The sequence below is a fragment of the Vombatus ursinus genome, unplaced genomic scaffold (genome assembly GCF_900497805.2).
Source record: "Vombatus ursinus unplaced genomic scaffold, bare-nosed wombat genome assembly UNPS02014959.1, whole genome shotgun sequence".
Taxonomy (NCBI): domain Eukaryota; kingdom Metazoa; phylum Chordata; class Mammalia; order Diprotodontia; family Vombatidae; genus Vombatus; species Vombatus ursinus.
This window is the reverse complement of record NW_020954737.1, coordinates 979,065-995,281: the sequence shown is the minus strand read 5'-3', so window position 1 is coordinate 995,281 and position 16,217 is coordinate 979,065. Positions and strand designations below refer to the sequence as shown.

Here is a 16,217-nt window from a genome sequence, read left to right as displayed (position 1 = left end):
CTAATTGGCATTCCACTATGCCACACTGTCTGCCTCAGTTTTTAACATTCCAAAGAAAAAAAGACTCCCAGAAATGAGAGGGACAGTTCATTTTATTGTTTAAACTAGAGAGGAAAGGAGAAGAAATTGCGACTGTAGGCAAGGCTATAGGATCAAAGCGTCTTAGAAGCTGAAGGAACCATTGAGAGGTAGCCTAGTTCAATCTCTTATTTTATAGATAAGGAAACTGTGGTGGAGAGAAAGAGAGGTAACATGATATTCAAGGTTCCACAGCTCCTTAGTGACCAGGATAGGATTAGAATTTAGGTTTCCTGGGTCCTAAGTTAGTGTATTTACACTGTAGCAGATTTCATTTCCCTGGTTACTTATTTTTTTAAAGACAAGAAGTGAGATATTATAAGAAGGAATGTATTTTATAACTGATAGTGAAACAAAGGATAAATCATGATGGTGGTATGTAGAGGTCATGCTGGAGGCTAGAAGATGAGAGCTGGATATGTAGATTTGCATGACATTTGCATAAAGATGACAATCAAAGTCATGAAGTTGGTAAGATCACTAAAAGAATGAGGAGATCAAAAAGAGAATAGAGCCCAGGATAGAACCAGAGTATGTACATGGTACATGTACCTATAGCAGAGGGTTGGGACATAAATGATGATCCAGAAAATAAAAGACTGAAAAGTAATAGGCAGAAAAAGCAGGAGAGAATAGTGTCAGAAAAGCTGAGAGGGGAGAGAATCCAAAAGGAGCAGGTAATAATCATTAGTGTCACACACCACAGAAAGGACAAGGAGGATGAGGACTGAGGAAAAGTCACTGGAAAAGTCGTTGGATTGGACAATCAAAAGACCATTGCTAACTTCTCTGGGGAGAGAAGTTTCAGTCAAGGAATGAAATCAGAAGCCAGATTGAAAGTGGTGAAGAAATGAATAGATTGCAGAATCCTAAATGTCAAACCCAATGGCCTTTTCTCAATCCTCATCCTTCTTAATTGATCTGCAACATTTGACCATGATGACTATACCCTTCTTTTGAATTCACTTCTCTCTCAGCTTTTCAGACACTCCTCTCTCCTGGTTCTGACTGATTGTTCCTTCTCAGTCACTTTTGCTGAATGTAACAGAATTAGAAATAGAAGGATGAGTGTAAATGGCTTCTTCTAGGACTTTGTCTGTAAGAGGAAGGGGAGATAGAAGATCACAGCTTGAAGGGATGTCAGGATCAAGTTAAAGGTGTCATTGTTGTTGCGGTGGTCGTTTTTGTTTTAAGGATGAGAGATACCATGGCATGTTTGTAGGCAGCACAGAAGGAGCTGGACAACTAATGTATGATGAAAAATTGACAATTAGAGGAGGGACAATAGAAGGAACAAGTTCCTGGAAGAGATAGAAGGGGATGTAATCAAGGACACAAGTAGAAACATTGGCCTTAGCAAGAAGGCAAGGAGAGCAAAGGAAGAGATGAGAGATTGTGTTGAGATTTAAGATTTAAAATTGAGGGAAAAGTTCATAACAAATTGCCTCATACTTTACCAAAAAAACTGAGAGTCAGTTCTCCACTGAGAGGAAAAGGGGAGTGGGGAATACTCAAGATGGCCCTGGGAGAAAAGCAAAGATTTGGAATTGATACTTCAGGGAATATGATGAAGAATCATGCAGGGAGCAGTAAAAGGTTTGCCACATAATTGAGCTTAGGTAACAAATTTGTTGTGGAACCACTCAACATCATTGTTCAGCCTCTTCCAGCATTGTTTAACAAGTTGGCAATAGGAGTGGAGAAAGTGGGTGGTAGAATAGGATAATGGCATAAGCATTTATTTTTTTTTAATTTAGTATTTTATTTTCCCCCAGTTACATACAAAGACAATTTTAACATTTATTTTTAAAACTTTGAATTTCAAATTATCTCCCTTCCTCCCTCCCCACTCCCACTCTCTCTGCTGCAAAGGCAAACAATTTGATACAGGTTATACATGTGTAGTCATGCAAAACATTTCCATAATAATCATGTTGTGAAAGAAAACATAGAAAAAAACTCAAGAAGATAAAGTTTAAAAAAGTATGCTTCAATCTATGAAATAAGCACTTACTAAGTACCTTCTATGCCCCAGGCACTGTACTAAGTATTTTACAAATATTATTTCATTTGATCCTCACAATAACCTTGTGAGACAGGTGTTATTATTATCTTTATTTTTATAGCTGAGGAAATTGAGGCTGATGCTAGGTGACTTGCTCAGGGTCACACATTTAGTAAGCATTGAAGGTTGGAATTAAATTCAGGTCTTCCTGACTCCAGACCCAGTGCTCTATCTACTGTACCACCTGGATACCTGGTGTGGGTAATCCAGTAGACCATGCATTTTCATAATTTTTCCTGTAGTGTTGATGTTTTCATAGATGACAAAACATTGTTGGAAGTTAAAATTGACATAAAAATTAAATTTTGTTATTGTTATAATATTGCCTATGGAACAACTCTAATAGTGGACATGATATCAGTCTTGAAGTATCTGAAGGACTGTCACATGGAAGATGGATCAAATTTGGTATGAATTACACTTATCTTTAGACTTTAGTGTCCCACTCATGAGGTTTTTTTCTGCTAAGGACTCTAGGTCATAGCAAGTATACCTGAGATATATCCATGGGCTTAGTCTTTTCTTTCTTTCTTTCTTTCTTTTTTTTTTTTTTTTGGTTAGGCAATGGGGTTAAGTGACTTGCCCAGGGTCACACAGCTTGTGAGTGTTGTGTCTGAGGCTGGATTTGAACTCAGGTCCTCCTGACTCCAGGGTCAGTGCTCTATCCATTGTACCACCTAGCTGGCCCTATGGGCTTAGTCTTTAAAAGGAGCTTACACATGACTTGGGGAGAGCCAGAGAAAGAGGTTGGATAGAAAAATCAGAGGACTACAAAAACATACGGATTTATTTCCTGGAGAGAGGCTTGGACATCTGTACAGACTACCCAGGAGAGCCATATGGACCTCCAAGGTATATTGTGCAATAAAGAATCATTGCTACATAGAGACAATGAAAGAGGAAAGGAGCCATCACCAAATAAGAATACAGAAGGTGAGATGGAGACATGACAGTAGAATTGTGAAGGTAAAGAAGGATCATAACAGGATAACTTCGTGGAGCTCACCATCCCTTCACTGGTACCATGAGCCATGTGGATTGTTTGTGCTAGGAGAGATTCAGGTGAGATCCACCAGAACACAACATTGCTTAGCTATCGAGCCACCTCACATTCTTTCTACTTACAAGAGGACCCAAACTAGGATACTACTATAAGAAAGTAGGGAGGGATATATAGGATCCTGAGTGAGGTAGGGTTCTTGGGAGGGGGGAGAAGACAGAAAGATTGGTTGAGTCCTTAGAAACCCTGAATTCTTTTCCTTTTCAAGGCTGAGGGGGACCCACGGATAACCCCTTAGGTTAGGAGGACTACAGAGGTCCCTGGGAAAGGAAGAAGTCAGCCAGAGAGATAAGAATTTGGGCCTATGTTAGGAGTCTGTTCTGTAACCTTTACTGTGTAAATAAAATTCGTTTTGTGTTGATTCTTTTGTTAGCTTAAGTGCTTGCGTGGGAGCTGAGGGTCCTCCTAGAGAGCACCAAATTCTGATTTTCCAGGGAAAACTCTGGGTAGGGGCATAAGTCTGAGTATGGTTATTGAGAAGCCTTCAAAATTAAATCCTATCCATGTGACCTCAGAGCTCTGGTAATAAATAAGTCATAGATTATATTTACAAAGTGCTTTACATACATTACCTCATTCAAAACAACAATAATAGGTAGACAGTGAAAGGTATTATTATCCACATTTGCAGATAAGAAAACCGAGGTTCATATTTGGTCCATGGTCACAAAGACAGCGTCAGAAATAGAATTTGAGACCAGGCCTCTCCTGACTGCACCTCTAGCACTATTTCCACTTCAAAGTGTTTTCCATCTGCCAGAGGAGCAGAGCAGAAGATTTAGACTCATTGTAAAGAAAAACTCCCTAGCCATTAGAGAGGCAGTGGTCTCTTGTTCACTGGAGATCTTTAAGTAGAGGCTGATGATTGTTTTTCAGTGAATCAGGGGATTCTTGATCAGCATGGTTGGGATTTGGTGGCCTTTTAGGTCCCTTCCAACACTTAGATTCTGTGATTGACATTTAGGAAATAACCTAAGGTCAGAGTTAGGGGTGCATTCTGTGATTAGGAAACAAAATAAAGCTATATAGCCCATAATGATCAAACCAATGACACTGGTTTTATGAGCACCATGCGTTAGTAAAACTAGTGTCATGGCCAATCAGTCACACTTCAGGAAAAATAATGAGTAAGAACATTTTCTCTTTATAAATGAGATAAGAGTATAAAGATGTCAGGATAGCAACATCTGAAAGAATTCTGGAAATATTTAAGAAATTTTAAAACAACATGACAAGCATCTTTTAAAAGATGTAGTATTCATTTAGTACAACTAAATGAGTGGTAATCAGAGAATTTTAGGGAAATGTGCCAGTCAGTTTGAAAAATCAGATTTCATGCAGGAAGAAAGGCAAAGATGATTTTCAAAATTGAGAAGTGAAGCAATAGAACAATTCAGAGATGAATAACTATGCAAAAGACCTTTCTAAATATGGCTGTGTTCCCAGTTTATAATTTTGGCACTTGCTTCTGATTAAAATTATGTATTATGCCTTCAAATTGTTTAATTGTAATTATTTGTAAACATGTAAACATATAATACCTACCCCATGGGGTTTCCAATTTGAATCAGTCTTCAAAGAAACTCGGTGGGATAGGTACTATGGGTATAATTATCTCTATTTTAAAGACACGGAAATTAAGGTTCAGAGGAGTCATATGACTTATCCATGGTCACACTGTGTCAGAGACAAATCTGAAAGTTCTGTCCACTACGCTAAATAATTTGTTTGGGGAATATAACTGTCTGATGGACAGAAAAAGCTTTTTTAAAAAGATGAAAATATAAAAATACTGGCAAAAATAAGGTCTCTAGAAAGAAAATGCTATCTGAAAATGAAAACTAAAAACAAACCAGTTGACAGCAATTGCCTGGGAAAAAGAAAGGAACGCTGTCAACTTGCCCAGATAGTTTGCATATAATTTCAGAAATATGCTCACTGTGTAATGGCTAATTATAATATTGGTGCATCAATAATTTGTTAGTCCATGACATTTATTGTGTACCCACTGTGTACTGAACATTGAAATGGATAGCGTGGGAAGATTAAGAGGAAATGGAAGATAAGTTTATGCCCTGAGGAAGCTTAGATTTCAGTGAAGGACAAGGATATTTATGAACACATAAGAGCAAACACCAAAAATAGAACCTAAAGAGTAAGTGAATGACTAGTAACAGATTTCTCACACTTACCACATATATGGGCAGGTCAGGAGATGTTACCATCATTATTACAATGATGAGTTAAGCTTCATCAAGAAGGTAATATTTGAACAGAATTTTGGAGATACAGTTTAGCAGATATATACACTAATCATGTCAAAAAGTCAAGCTCAACAGGGGAATATTATTTCCACTGAGAAAAAACTTATGGTGTTATCTGAATCAAACAATTTTGAAGGTGCTTCTGAAGTTCTCAGAAACTTTGTTGTTGGCTTTTACAAGTATAATTTCAAGGTTTTTAACATTCAGAAGTTATATTTTTGTTGAGTCTTCCCAGCTGACATACATACATACATACATACATACATACATACATATATACATACACACATGTGTGTGTGTATATGTATATGTATGCATGATACACATACACATACACACTGGAATTACCTGTGGATCAAGTAAGGTGGGCATTATAACTCCAGGTTTCTTAAATGTTCTACTGAAAACTCAGGCATAAATGCTGAATAGCCAACCGGAAATTGCTGGATTAGGAGAATACTTATCAAGTGTACAAACTGCGGAGATTTAAAATCCTCAGAGGGGAGGCGGAATCTGTTTGCTTCTGAGCCCTCTGATCTTTTCCTTGCCCCTTCACTGACCATCTGGGCCAGGTCCTTCTGCCTACATGTCCTAAATAAAGTTGGAATTGATATTCCCTGATAGGAAGTGCATGAATGCTCCCTGACCGATGTACTAATTACCTTAATGCTGCTTTCAATCTGTTCTCTTGCTTGCTTTTCAGGCCATGAGGTGGCACAGTGAATAGAGTGCTAGATGAGGAGTAAGGAAGACCTGAGCTTAAATCCTGCTTCAGTCACCAGCTGTGTGTGGGCATGGGCAAGTCACTTAGAACCTCTCTAAGCCTTTGTTTCCTCATCTCTAAAATGGGGATGATAATAGTAACTACTACACTGGGCTTTTGTGAGAACAAAATAAAATAATATATGAAAAGAACTGTGTAAACCTTAAATCACTTTATAAATAAATACTATTATTATTATTCTTATTTTCCTTGCACTTTCAACTTTTACACCTTTCTTAAATTCTTACTAAAATTGGGACCTTCTGTCCTCCAGTATTTATCCTTTTCTTGTCTATTAACTAGACTTTTGATTCTATACTGGTTCTTTTAGTATGCCCTTTTCCACCTTTTCTGCCTAGTTTTAACACAGCCTTATTCTGACTTTATATACCTACTAGATACAACAAGCCTTGCTCTAGCTTTGCCAGTCTTTACCCAGTATTTACAACCTATTGCTACTCATAGTTCAGTAAGACAGAGCTTCAATACAGAGGGGACCTTGAATGTAATCGTGATAGTAAAGAGAAAGAGAAATAAATTGCCCCATGGAGATACAGTTAAGGATTTGGAATTAAGTGAAGGGGATCTATGGATATTTTTTGGGTACCTGTCCTGGATGACCCCTGATCAGTTATTGAAAATGAAGAATGACCACATTTAAAAAAAAAGAAAAAAACAAACAACAATCTGCCTCCTCAGGCCATGTGAAGTAGAGAAGACCTTGAAGTATGTCAAGCAGACATTAAAATTCTAGCTAAAAGATAGGAAAAAGACCAAGTGACATACTTCTGTGACATTTTAGGCTGTATGGGCAGAGAGATGGAAGTTGATTGGAGGCAGCATTAGAAATAAGGATTGTAAATTAAATTGCATCAAGGAGAATTCATTCTTGATTCTATTCTATTCCTTCTATGTCAGAGACATACTTTCATCTGAAAATTTCTCTACCCACTCTCATTTGCCAGCCAAACACCAGAGCTATGATAGCTATGAATTAAGAGAAAAGTCCAGGTGGGACTGGATGTATAAGAAATAGCTATAAGAGTCATAATTAATAATTCCTAGATAGGAGAGATAATAAGGATAAGTGAAAAGAATAAAGGAGGTATATATAAAGAAGTGGGCAAGGAATGGATTGAAGAGGTACACTTATCTAGATAACTTCCTACTTTTTTTATTCATATCATGTCAAAAGATCCATAAGAATGATCACTCCCTAAAATGCATTATCCCACTCACATTGCATGGTATGACTTTAATCAGATACATTTTTTTAAAAAGTATGTAACTTTATCATTAATATAATAAAAAAATCTGATAACAAATATTTATTCAGAAGATACTTACCCTGAAGTTATATCATTGGCCTTGAGATTCATCTACTCATAGAATTAACAAAAATATAGCAGCCATTACAAACACTATATATTAGGAGAAAGTCAATTCAAATTCAGAGGACATTTTCCTGGTTTGAAGATTCATCAGGATATATTTTAAACTAGTTACTAAAAATATGTGACCTTAGACTTCCTTAAAAACAAACATTTTAGGATCTCCATATGTTCACATGTTTAAGTATTAGGGCACAGACATCCCTAGTGAAAATGAAAATATTGATGATTCCCTCTTTTCCAAGTCAAGTATACTCTTTCTAATGGATCAAAAGGTAAGTGAACAATTAGGAACTAATGAATCACATATTTTTGATTACTTTACATATCTAAAGGTGGGTTCACATCATAGCTCACGGTATACTCACATTGGAAGTAGCTATACTAAATGTAACATGAAGTAATGAGATTGATTTTCATGTGTGACTTGTATAACCATTCCTATTACTTAGCAGCTATAGCACATAATAAAGCCTTAATTTTTTTTGTCATAACTAGAGAAGCCTCCGCAAAAGCCTTACTCCATTGCTTCACTAATGTATAGAAGCGACCCTAGGTTCTCAAAATCTCAAAATCTATTCCAGGTCAAACTGAAAATCCAGTCCAACGATAACTTATTAAACATCTACAAGGCACTGCATTAGGTACTAGGAATTCAAAAACAAAAAGAAAAACAGGCCCTGCCCTAAAGGAATGTATGATCTGTGTAGATGTAACATATGAATACAAGCAATGTGTGAACATATAAGTATATATCCAATAATCCAAGGAAGGAGAGAACAGTAAGTACTAAGTGGGTAGGGTAAGAAAGGCTTCCTGTAGGAGGTGACATGAGTAGAGGGGAGAGAAAAGTACACAGGCACTATAGAGGGAAATGGAGTACCAAGATTGGGGACCAGCAAGTCAGTCACTTTGGCTGAAGGGAGAGGAATATGAAGGAAGCCTAGAAAGGGAAGCTGGAGCCAGATTATGAAAGACGTTAAGTGGGTCAAATAGGGGAATTTAGATTTTAATCCCAAACATAACAGAAGCCACTGAGAATTCTTGGCCCGGCAATTATCTGGTCAAACGTGGTGTAGGGGAGATAGAGCCAAGAGGGCAGAGAAAAGAGGGCAACCAAGAAGTTGCTTGAGCTTTCCCTCGTCTCCTTTGAAACAACATTAAATCCAGCCTCTAAATGAATTCTGGAATGCCAGAACTCACAAAAAGATGAAGTGAAACACTTTTCCAGCCCAATATAATTTTGAAGGACTTCAGGAAGAGTCTGTCTCAAGTGGGTAAAAGGGGAGCACAGCATGGTGCAGGAGGTGTCCAGGCAAGCCAGTGAGAGGCTCTTAGCCGCAGAACAGAGCAGCAACCCAGGCCCAGCGGTCCTGGCTCAGCAGGCCAACGGCACAGCAGGCCAGCTGTGAGGCTTCCAGCACCAACGTAGCAGGCAAATTGCCAATCCTGGCACAATAGGCGCCACTAGGCAGGGCCCCCCCCCAGCTCAGTAGGCAAGCTGACAGCCCAGGAGGCCCCAACATAGAAAGCCAGTGACCAGGTCCCTGGCCCCTGATGCAAGAAGCTTGGGACAGTGCCCCCTATATCCCAGGAGTAGACTCAACTTTAAAAGTCACAAAATAGGCAGGAAAATGACAAACTTATAGTGTAGGGAATGGTACTCGGGTAGCTATTTGATGAATGGTTTGAAGAGGTGAGAGCCTAGAAGCCAGGAGTCTAATTAGGAAGCTATTACATGATCTCAGACACGACGAGAGCCTGAAATAAGGCTGGTGGCTATGTGAGAGGAAAGAAGGGGATAGGTGGAAGAGATGTTGTGGAGGCAGAATCAATGTGGCAATTGCACAAACATAGGGATGGACAGAAGGGAAGAACTGAGGACGACTTTCAAGGCCTTGAACCCGGGGGAATACCCTTAATAAAAATTGGTAATATAGAGAGCTTGAATAGGCCTAGAGCTCCTCCTGAAAATGTCTGGGAGCTCCAAGGACATAGAGTGACTCATCACTTGGGCCACTGGAGAATGATGAACTTTCTGGCTGCTTTCAGTCACGAGGTGGCCCAGTGCTAAAAGGATTTAATCTTAACATGATATAATAAGCCCAGAGTGGTGTTTTTTCTGTCTCCCTGACCCATAACAGTGACAGAGGGGTTGAACGTTTCAGCAGTTAGAAGAGAAGACAACTTTTGGCTGGGACTCTCTCGGCTGGGACTCCTCAGATGGCATCATGTAACTCTAGTGAGGGGTGGGGAAAGATGAGTCCTTGCTCAGGCTTATGTAATGGTAGCTCTGACCACATGGCAGATACTGTAAGGAGGATGCAAATAGGCAAGCTTTCACGGCCTGCCTTTTATTTCTTTTTATGTTTTCTTTTTTCTGATATCAGGCAAATGAATAGCCCTAGCTATACACATCCAGGTTTGCAAGAGACTTTGTGAGTTTAAAAGGTCCAGGAGCCTCAGGTCCTACTGGGTTGGAGCTGTAAGATGGCAGAGGAAAGCTTTTAATTTGGCAGTTAGATCGTCAGCCAACTCAGAGATAGTAGTTTAGTTGAGTGCTGAGTTTGGAAACCAGAATGCAAGGGACTGAGAAGTATGTGGGAGGAGAAGAAATGGAGGCATTAAGTGGTGACAACTTTTTTTCTAGGAGTGTGGCTAAGGGAGAAGAGACAGGTTCAATAGTCCTCTAAATTTTGTGCCAGTCACAAATTTGATAAGCATGTCATCTATGTCTTTATCCAAGTCACTGTTAAAAATCCTACCTAGAACAAGGCCAATGATTGGGTCTTAAAGAACTTCACTAGAGATATTCATCCAGGTTGACACTGATCTATTAATCAATGCTTTTTGGAGAGGGTCTGACCAATGAACAAGTCCCAAATCCACCAATTTTATTACATATCTACTTCTTGTCCACCCCAAGAGACTGTCCCACGGTCTGCTAAAATCTATATAAACTTGGTTTATAGCATTCTTCCGGTCTAGCGATGCAATTCGGTTAGAGTCAACAACATTTATTAAATGTTTATTATCTGCAAGGCACAATATTAGGTGCTTGTCTCAAGCACAAAGACAAAATTGAAACAGTTCCTGACTTCAAGGAAGTATTTTAGATAGATTTTTTTTTACTTATGTATGTATATATTTTCACTCTGCCTAGATTTCCTCCTGCATACCTCTCCATCCTGACTCCTAGACATCCATCCCTTATAAAAAGGTATTTTTAAAAAGAAAAAGAGGAAGGAAAAAATCAGCAAAATTGATCAATATATAGAAAAAATGGCATTATATTCAGTGGCATCATACTGAGTCCACCACCTCCGCAAAGGAATTGGGGGAAGTCTTTTCTTATATATCTGCTTTGGAGTCAAGCATGTTCTTTATGACTTCATAACGTTCACCTTGGATTGCTTTGTGATTGCTGTTCTTTCCATTTCTGTTGTTACTGTAGTAGTCATTGTCTATATATTTTCCGGCTCTGCTGAGTTCACTTTGCATCAGCTCACGTAAGATTTTCCACACTTCTCTGCATTTATCATACTCATTGCTTCAAAGGGCATATTCTTTGTTTCTAGTTCTTTGCTACCACAACAAGTGCTGCTATACCTATTTCTATGTATTTTGTCAACAACGTCTTTGGGGTATGTGCCCAACAGTGGATTCTCTAGGTTCGAAGGGAACGGACCTTTTAGCCCTTTTATTTTCCTAATTCTAAATTTCTTTCAAGAATGGTTATATTACAGGTCCATCAAAGGAGCTTATAGGAGACAAGTGTCAAAAATAAAATAATTTGAAGAAGCAGAGGTCATTAACAAAAACTGGAGAAAGCTTCATGGAGGAGGTGGCACCAGAGCTTAAGGAAGAGAAAGCTTTGAAAGGCAGAGACAAGAACAGAACGCATTTGAAACACAGGAAACAGCCATTGTCAGAGAGTCATACTGGAAACCACAGTATATGATAAAGAATAATATGAAATAGGGTTGGAGGGGTAAAAGATCCCAATTGTAGAGAGCCTTAAATGACAGACTGAGGAATGGGTATCTTTTTTCCTATAAATGATAGGAGACAACTGAAGGTCTTTGAACAGAGGAGTGGCATCATTAGACCACCTCTGTATTTGGAAGGAAACTAGAAGTGAGAAGACTATTACAATCAAGAAGTTCTGAGGGTTCAAACAATAGTGGCAGCCATGTAAATGAACAGAAAGGATGGCTCCAAGGTTACAACTCTGGGTGATCTGGAGTATAGTGATTCACTCAACAGAACTAGGGGAAATAGGGAGGAGGAGGAGGTTGGACAGTGGTTAGGGATGTGAAAAGATGAGCTTTTTTAAAGGCAAAAAATGACACTGAGATTAGTTTGATGTACTTTCTCTTTCTAAATGCTTATCTATATTACTTTAATATTAATTTTACAATTTTATTTTCTTCTGAACCAGTTTACTCTATCTTACCTAAAAAGATCTGTAGTTTCATCATCTCATCATTCACCAATAGGGATTATAAGTTCTCCTTTGGTATGTGTTTCTTTAATGGTTGCAAATGACTAAAAATAATGAATTAGCTGGAAGCTAAATGTTTGGTAATGAGCCTCTCTGAATTTAGTGAGGCCAGTCTTTGGATATCAAATACATAAGTCCATCAGAAGGCCCATCCTCAAAGTCTTTCCAGCTTGGTGAGACCTACAAGAATGTTTGCTTCTAATTGAATGACCCAGTATCTTTTCAATACCACAATGAGGCATCAGAGTTTTACTTTATTGGAGGGCTTCCTCTATTACCATGATTAATCCAAAATGTGCCTACAAAAGTTTCAAAGAGCCATGCAATGTTATATAAGTAAATTAAATCTCTAAGCACAGAAAGAAATGCCCATATTAATAAAACGATATTAAAAATCAACTTACAGTTCAATTGCTTTGTTCCACATGATAACATATCCAGAAAGAATGAAAGATTCAATATTTACAATGTGTGTATTTCCTCTTTCTGTTCCAACATAGAGCCATTTACTCTGGAAAGGTAGATGACAGTAAGTAATTCTGAAAGAAAGAAAATTTCAATTGAAATATATGAATTCTAACTTTTTTTGATATCACAGTTTATAAAATTATAGGTAACTATTATTTAATTTTTTAAAAAATCAGAATATCTATTAGCATGCCTTATTCAAAGGTATTGTTTAATTTTAACATATTAGAATTTGATATAAAAATGTCTAATATTTTGTATAACAGAAATGTAAAAGTCCCTAACTCAACAATGACATTTACTAATACTATATTAACATTAAATCACTAGATGGTACATACATAACAGCAATGTTCCAATAATATTACTGAAAGGTTTTAATTTTTATACTATTAACTTCAAATCAAAATTAAATCCATATAAAATATGTAAATTTCAGAATTCACAGAGAGGTTATCACCATGTCTTAATTATACCAAATTTCCAGATATTTGAAACAATCTCCTTTAGTACCTTATATAATGGATGAAATGTTGGTAGAATTAATGAATGATTCCTGACTCTCACTTGCATCCAAACCTATAACAAGCAACAAATAGCTGTAACTAATTAAAACCTAAGTTGAACTGAGTTGAAATTGAGGGGAAATTACATGAGGTAATGAGGGACAGTGGGGGATATGGCCTAGAGGACTGTCAGAATAATGGTAGTATGGTGGGGAAGGGACCAAGAGGAAATGTTTCCCTAGAGCACAGTCTAGCCATGGGTACAATGGGAAAGAAGACAGTGACCCAGGAGATAGTGTCATTCTCAGATTCAGTCATATCAGGTTAAGTCAACCCCAGAGTCCTGGCCCTTACTCTCAAGGGATAAGTGAATCATGACAACAGAACCCTGGTGATGGGATGAGGGGACTATATCTCCAAAGGACCTGAACATTAGGCATGGAGATGTCAGTCAAGCCCTGGAACAAAGCCACATGTGCTTGCGTTAGTTATTACTCTCCCTACCTTATAGATTCTAACGTTCTACTTTGTTAGTTAAGGGTAGAATCTCATTTTGCCATACAACCATGGGTAAATCATGACCCAAGTCTCAGTTTCTTTATCTATAAAATGGTTAGTAATAGTTACCTCACAGAGTTGTGAAGATCACATGAAATAATGTACGCAGAATGTTATTTAAACCTTAAAACATCAAGTAAATACAAGCTATCATTATTATTCTGATTATTAGTATTAACATTAACTAGCTCCTGAAACCCATTATCCCAAATGGTATGCCTAGAACTGGCAAATTATCAGATAAGCTAAAAGTATCAATACCAGATGACATCATGACCCTGATTACAACTGAATACAAAATGTATTCATAATTAAACTCTTTGTACCCTATTATATGATTGCAAAAATCCAAATGAATCGAAGCAATGCATGGTTGCATGATTGGCCCTGACTACACACTCATTTTGGTTGATTCACTAAATAATCCCATTTTATATATAACCTGAGTTATAAAGTACATTTACCTAACTACTCTGAATCCTACATCCATGAGCTGTAGAGCACTGCTAATAGATAAGTGCTTCCAGGATTAATTAACAGCCTAATCATCTATGACCTAAGTATAAGAATCTTTCATGTTCAAGGCCGGAACATTCTAAAATAGATAACTCCATACGTTGGCCAATTATTAGTGTTCCTACCACTTTTAACAATTCAGGAGGTTTTTTTTTTCCTTTTAAACTGTACATTTGGAAAAATAACCTTGCCCACACTTTTGTGGTGTAATCCTTCCTCCATGCTAATTTACTGAAATTATTCATTGAATTTGTTAAATCATTTAAGAGTATAAAATCTAATTTACTATAGCATGAAAAATTTTAGAAATTTATAAACTATATACAGATGGGAAATGTGCAGGTGCTTGGCTAAGTCATAGTAACCAACCTGACATGATTTAATACATGGTTGACTTTTTAAGTTCCAACTTGTTTCAACCCCAGATCAGTCAATCTATTTCCTTTAGCTCTGGTCCTTGGGGACACATATTCTATCTGGCTAGGATCCAAGTGCGATTATGTGATTTCAATTTGAAAACGTAACGTGTATAGTGTGAAGAATGCTGGAATCAGGATGACTTGGGTCCTTTCTCTGACACGCACTGTCTATATAACCTTGGGCAAATTACTTAGTCTCTCTGCAGACCAGGCAACTCTCGGAAACTCTAAATTTCGAGCAAATACTGATCTGTATTGGTATGGGAAGTTTTCTCACTGGGAATTCCCTACATCAAAGAAATCATAGTCTGTTATAAGACAAATGAAAGCCCACTTCCCAAAACTGTTGAAAGGACCAAGTAAGATAATGCCTGAAAACTGTTTTAAGCCTCAAGTATAGAGGTTTAACAACAATAAAAACAAACCTTGAGGTAAAATGTAATTCCAAACAAAACCACAGCAAATAAAGAAGGAAGAAACAGAACATCAATAAGAAAAAAAAAATCCATTGGTTCTGCTTGTTACTTAGTGGGAGCCAAAATGAATAGATAAAAGAAAACAAGCCAAATACAGAAGTGAAAGAAAATCCGCTTGAATTTAATTTTCTATCTTAGCGGACCAGTGATTGGAAGTGATGAAATCTGGTTAATTGCTGATGGTTGACAAACAGGCTAACATAATATAAATCAGTGTGGTCATTCAGATGTCCTACTATTTATCAAAATTACTGAAATATTCAGTTTTCATTGGGATATTCAGTTTCATGATCTAGGTTTAAGAATCATCCCTGTCCACTAACATGCTATGTAATCCTGAATCTGATTCATTAATTGGTTAATCAACAAGCATTTATCGTCCTCTATGTTCAAGGCACTGCGCCAAAACCTGAGAATACAAAGACAAGAGTGAAAGTCTTTGCTCTCAAGGGAACTATGTCCTAACAGGGAAGACAACATAAATTTATTCATATACATACAAATGTTCATTTACAGAATATATACACAAATTAATACCAGGTAGTTTAAAGACAGAGGGCCTTAACAACTAGGGGACATTAGGAAAGGCTTCATGCAGAATGTGGTGCCTGAGATGAGTTTTGAAGGAAAAAAGGGATTACAAGAGGCTGAGGTAAGTTATAAGAATTTTCCAGGCATAAAGGACAGCTGCTACAAAGGCACAGAGATAAAGATGTGTGAAGAATAGCAAGTACACTGGCATGACAAGACCACAGAGTACATGGAGGAGAATAATGTATAAGAGGACTGGAAAGGAAAAAAAGGGGCCAGGTTGTAAAGAGCCAGAGAAGGGAGTTTATATTCAATACTAAATGTAAAAGGAGCTACTTGGGTTTATTTGGTAGTGGGGGGCTGTGGTGAAGCCTATTTTTTAGGAAAATCAATTTGGTAACTCTAAGGAAGATGTACTGGAATGGAAAGAGAGTAGAGGCATGGATATCAATGAAAAAGCTAGATTAGCCCAACTGAGAGGTTATGAAGTCTAACAACATAAGCACCTTCACCAGTAGCTCACTGAAGGGATCATTGGTGCACTTCTGTTACCATAACATCTCTCACTTATATCTTCTCTCCACTCACGCAGCAACTGACCATAATTTAGGCCATTAT

At 37.6% G+C, this 16,217-nt stretch overlaps 1 protein-coding gene across 2 annotated transcripts in view; it reads right to left on the bottom strand.

Moving 5' to 3' along the window:
• Positions 1-16,217, bottom strand: part of STXBP5L (syntaxin binding protein 5 like) — a 407,770-nt gene that overhangs the window by 228,466 nt on the left and 163,087 nt on the right. For both annotated transcript variants that reach the window (XM_027845316.1, XM_027845317.1), the window contains exon 5: positions 12,530-12,664. In XM_027845316.1, the coding sequence (XP_027701117.1) occupies positions 12,530-12,664 (135 nt within the window). The remainder of the gene's footprint in view (positions 1-12,529; positions 12,665-16,217) is intronic.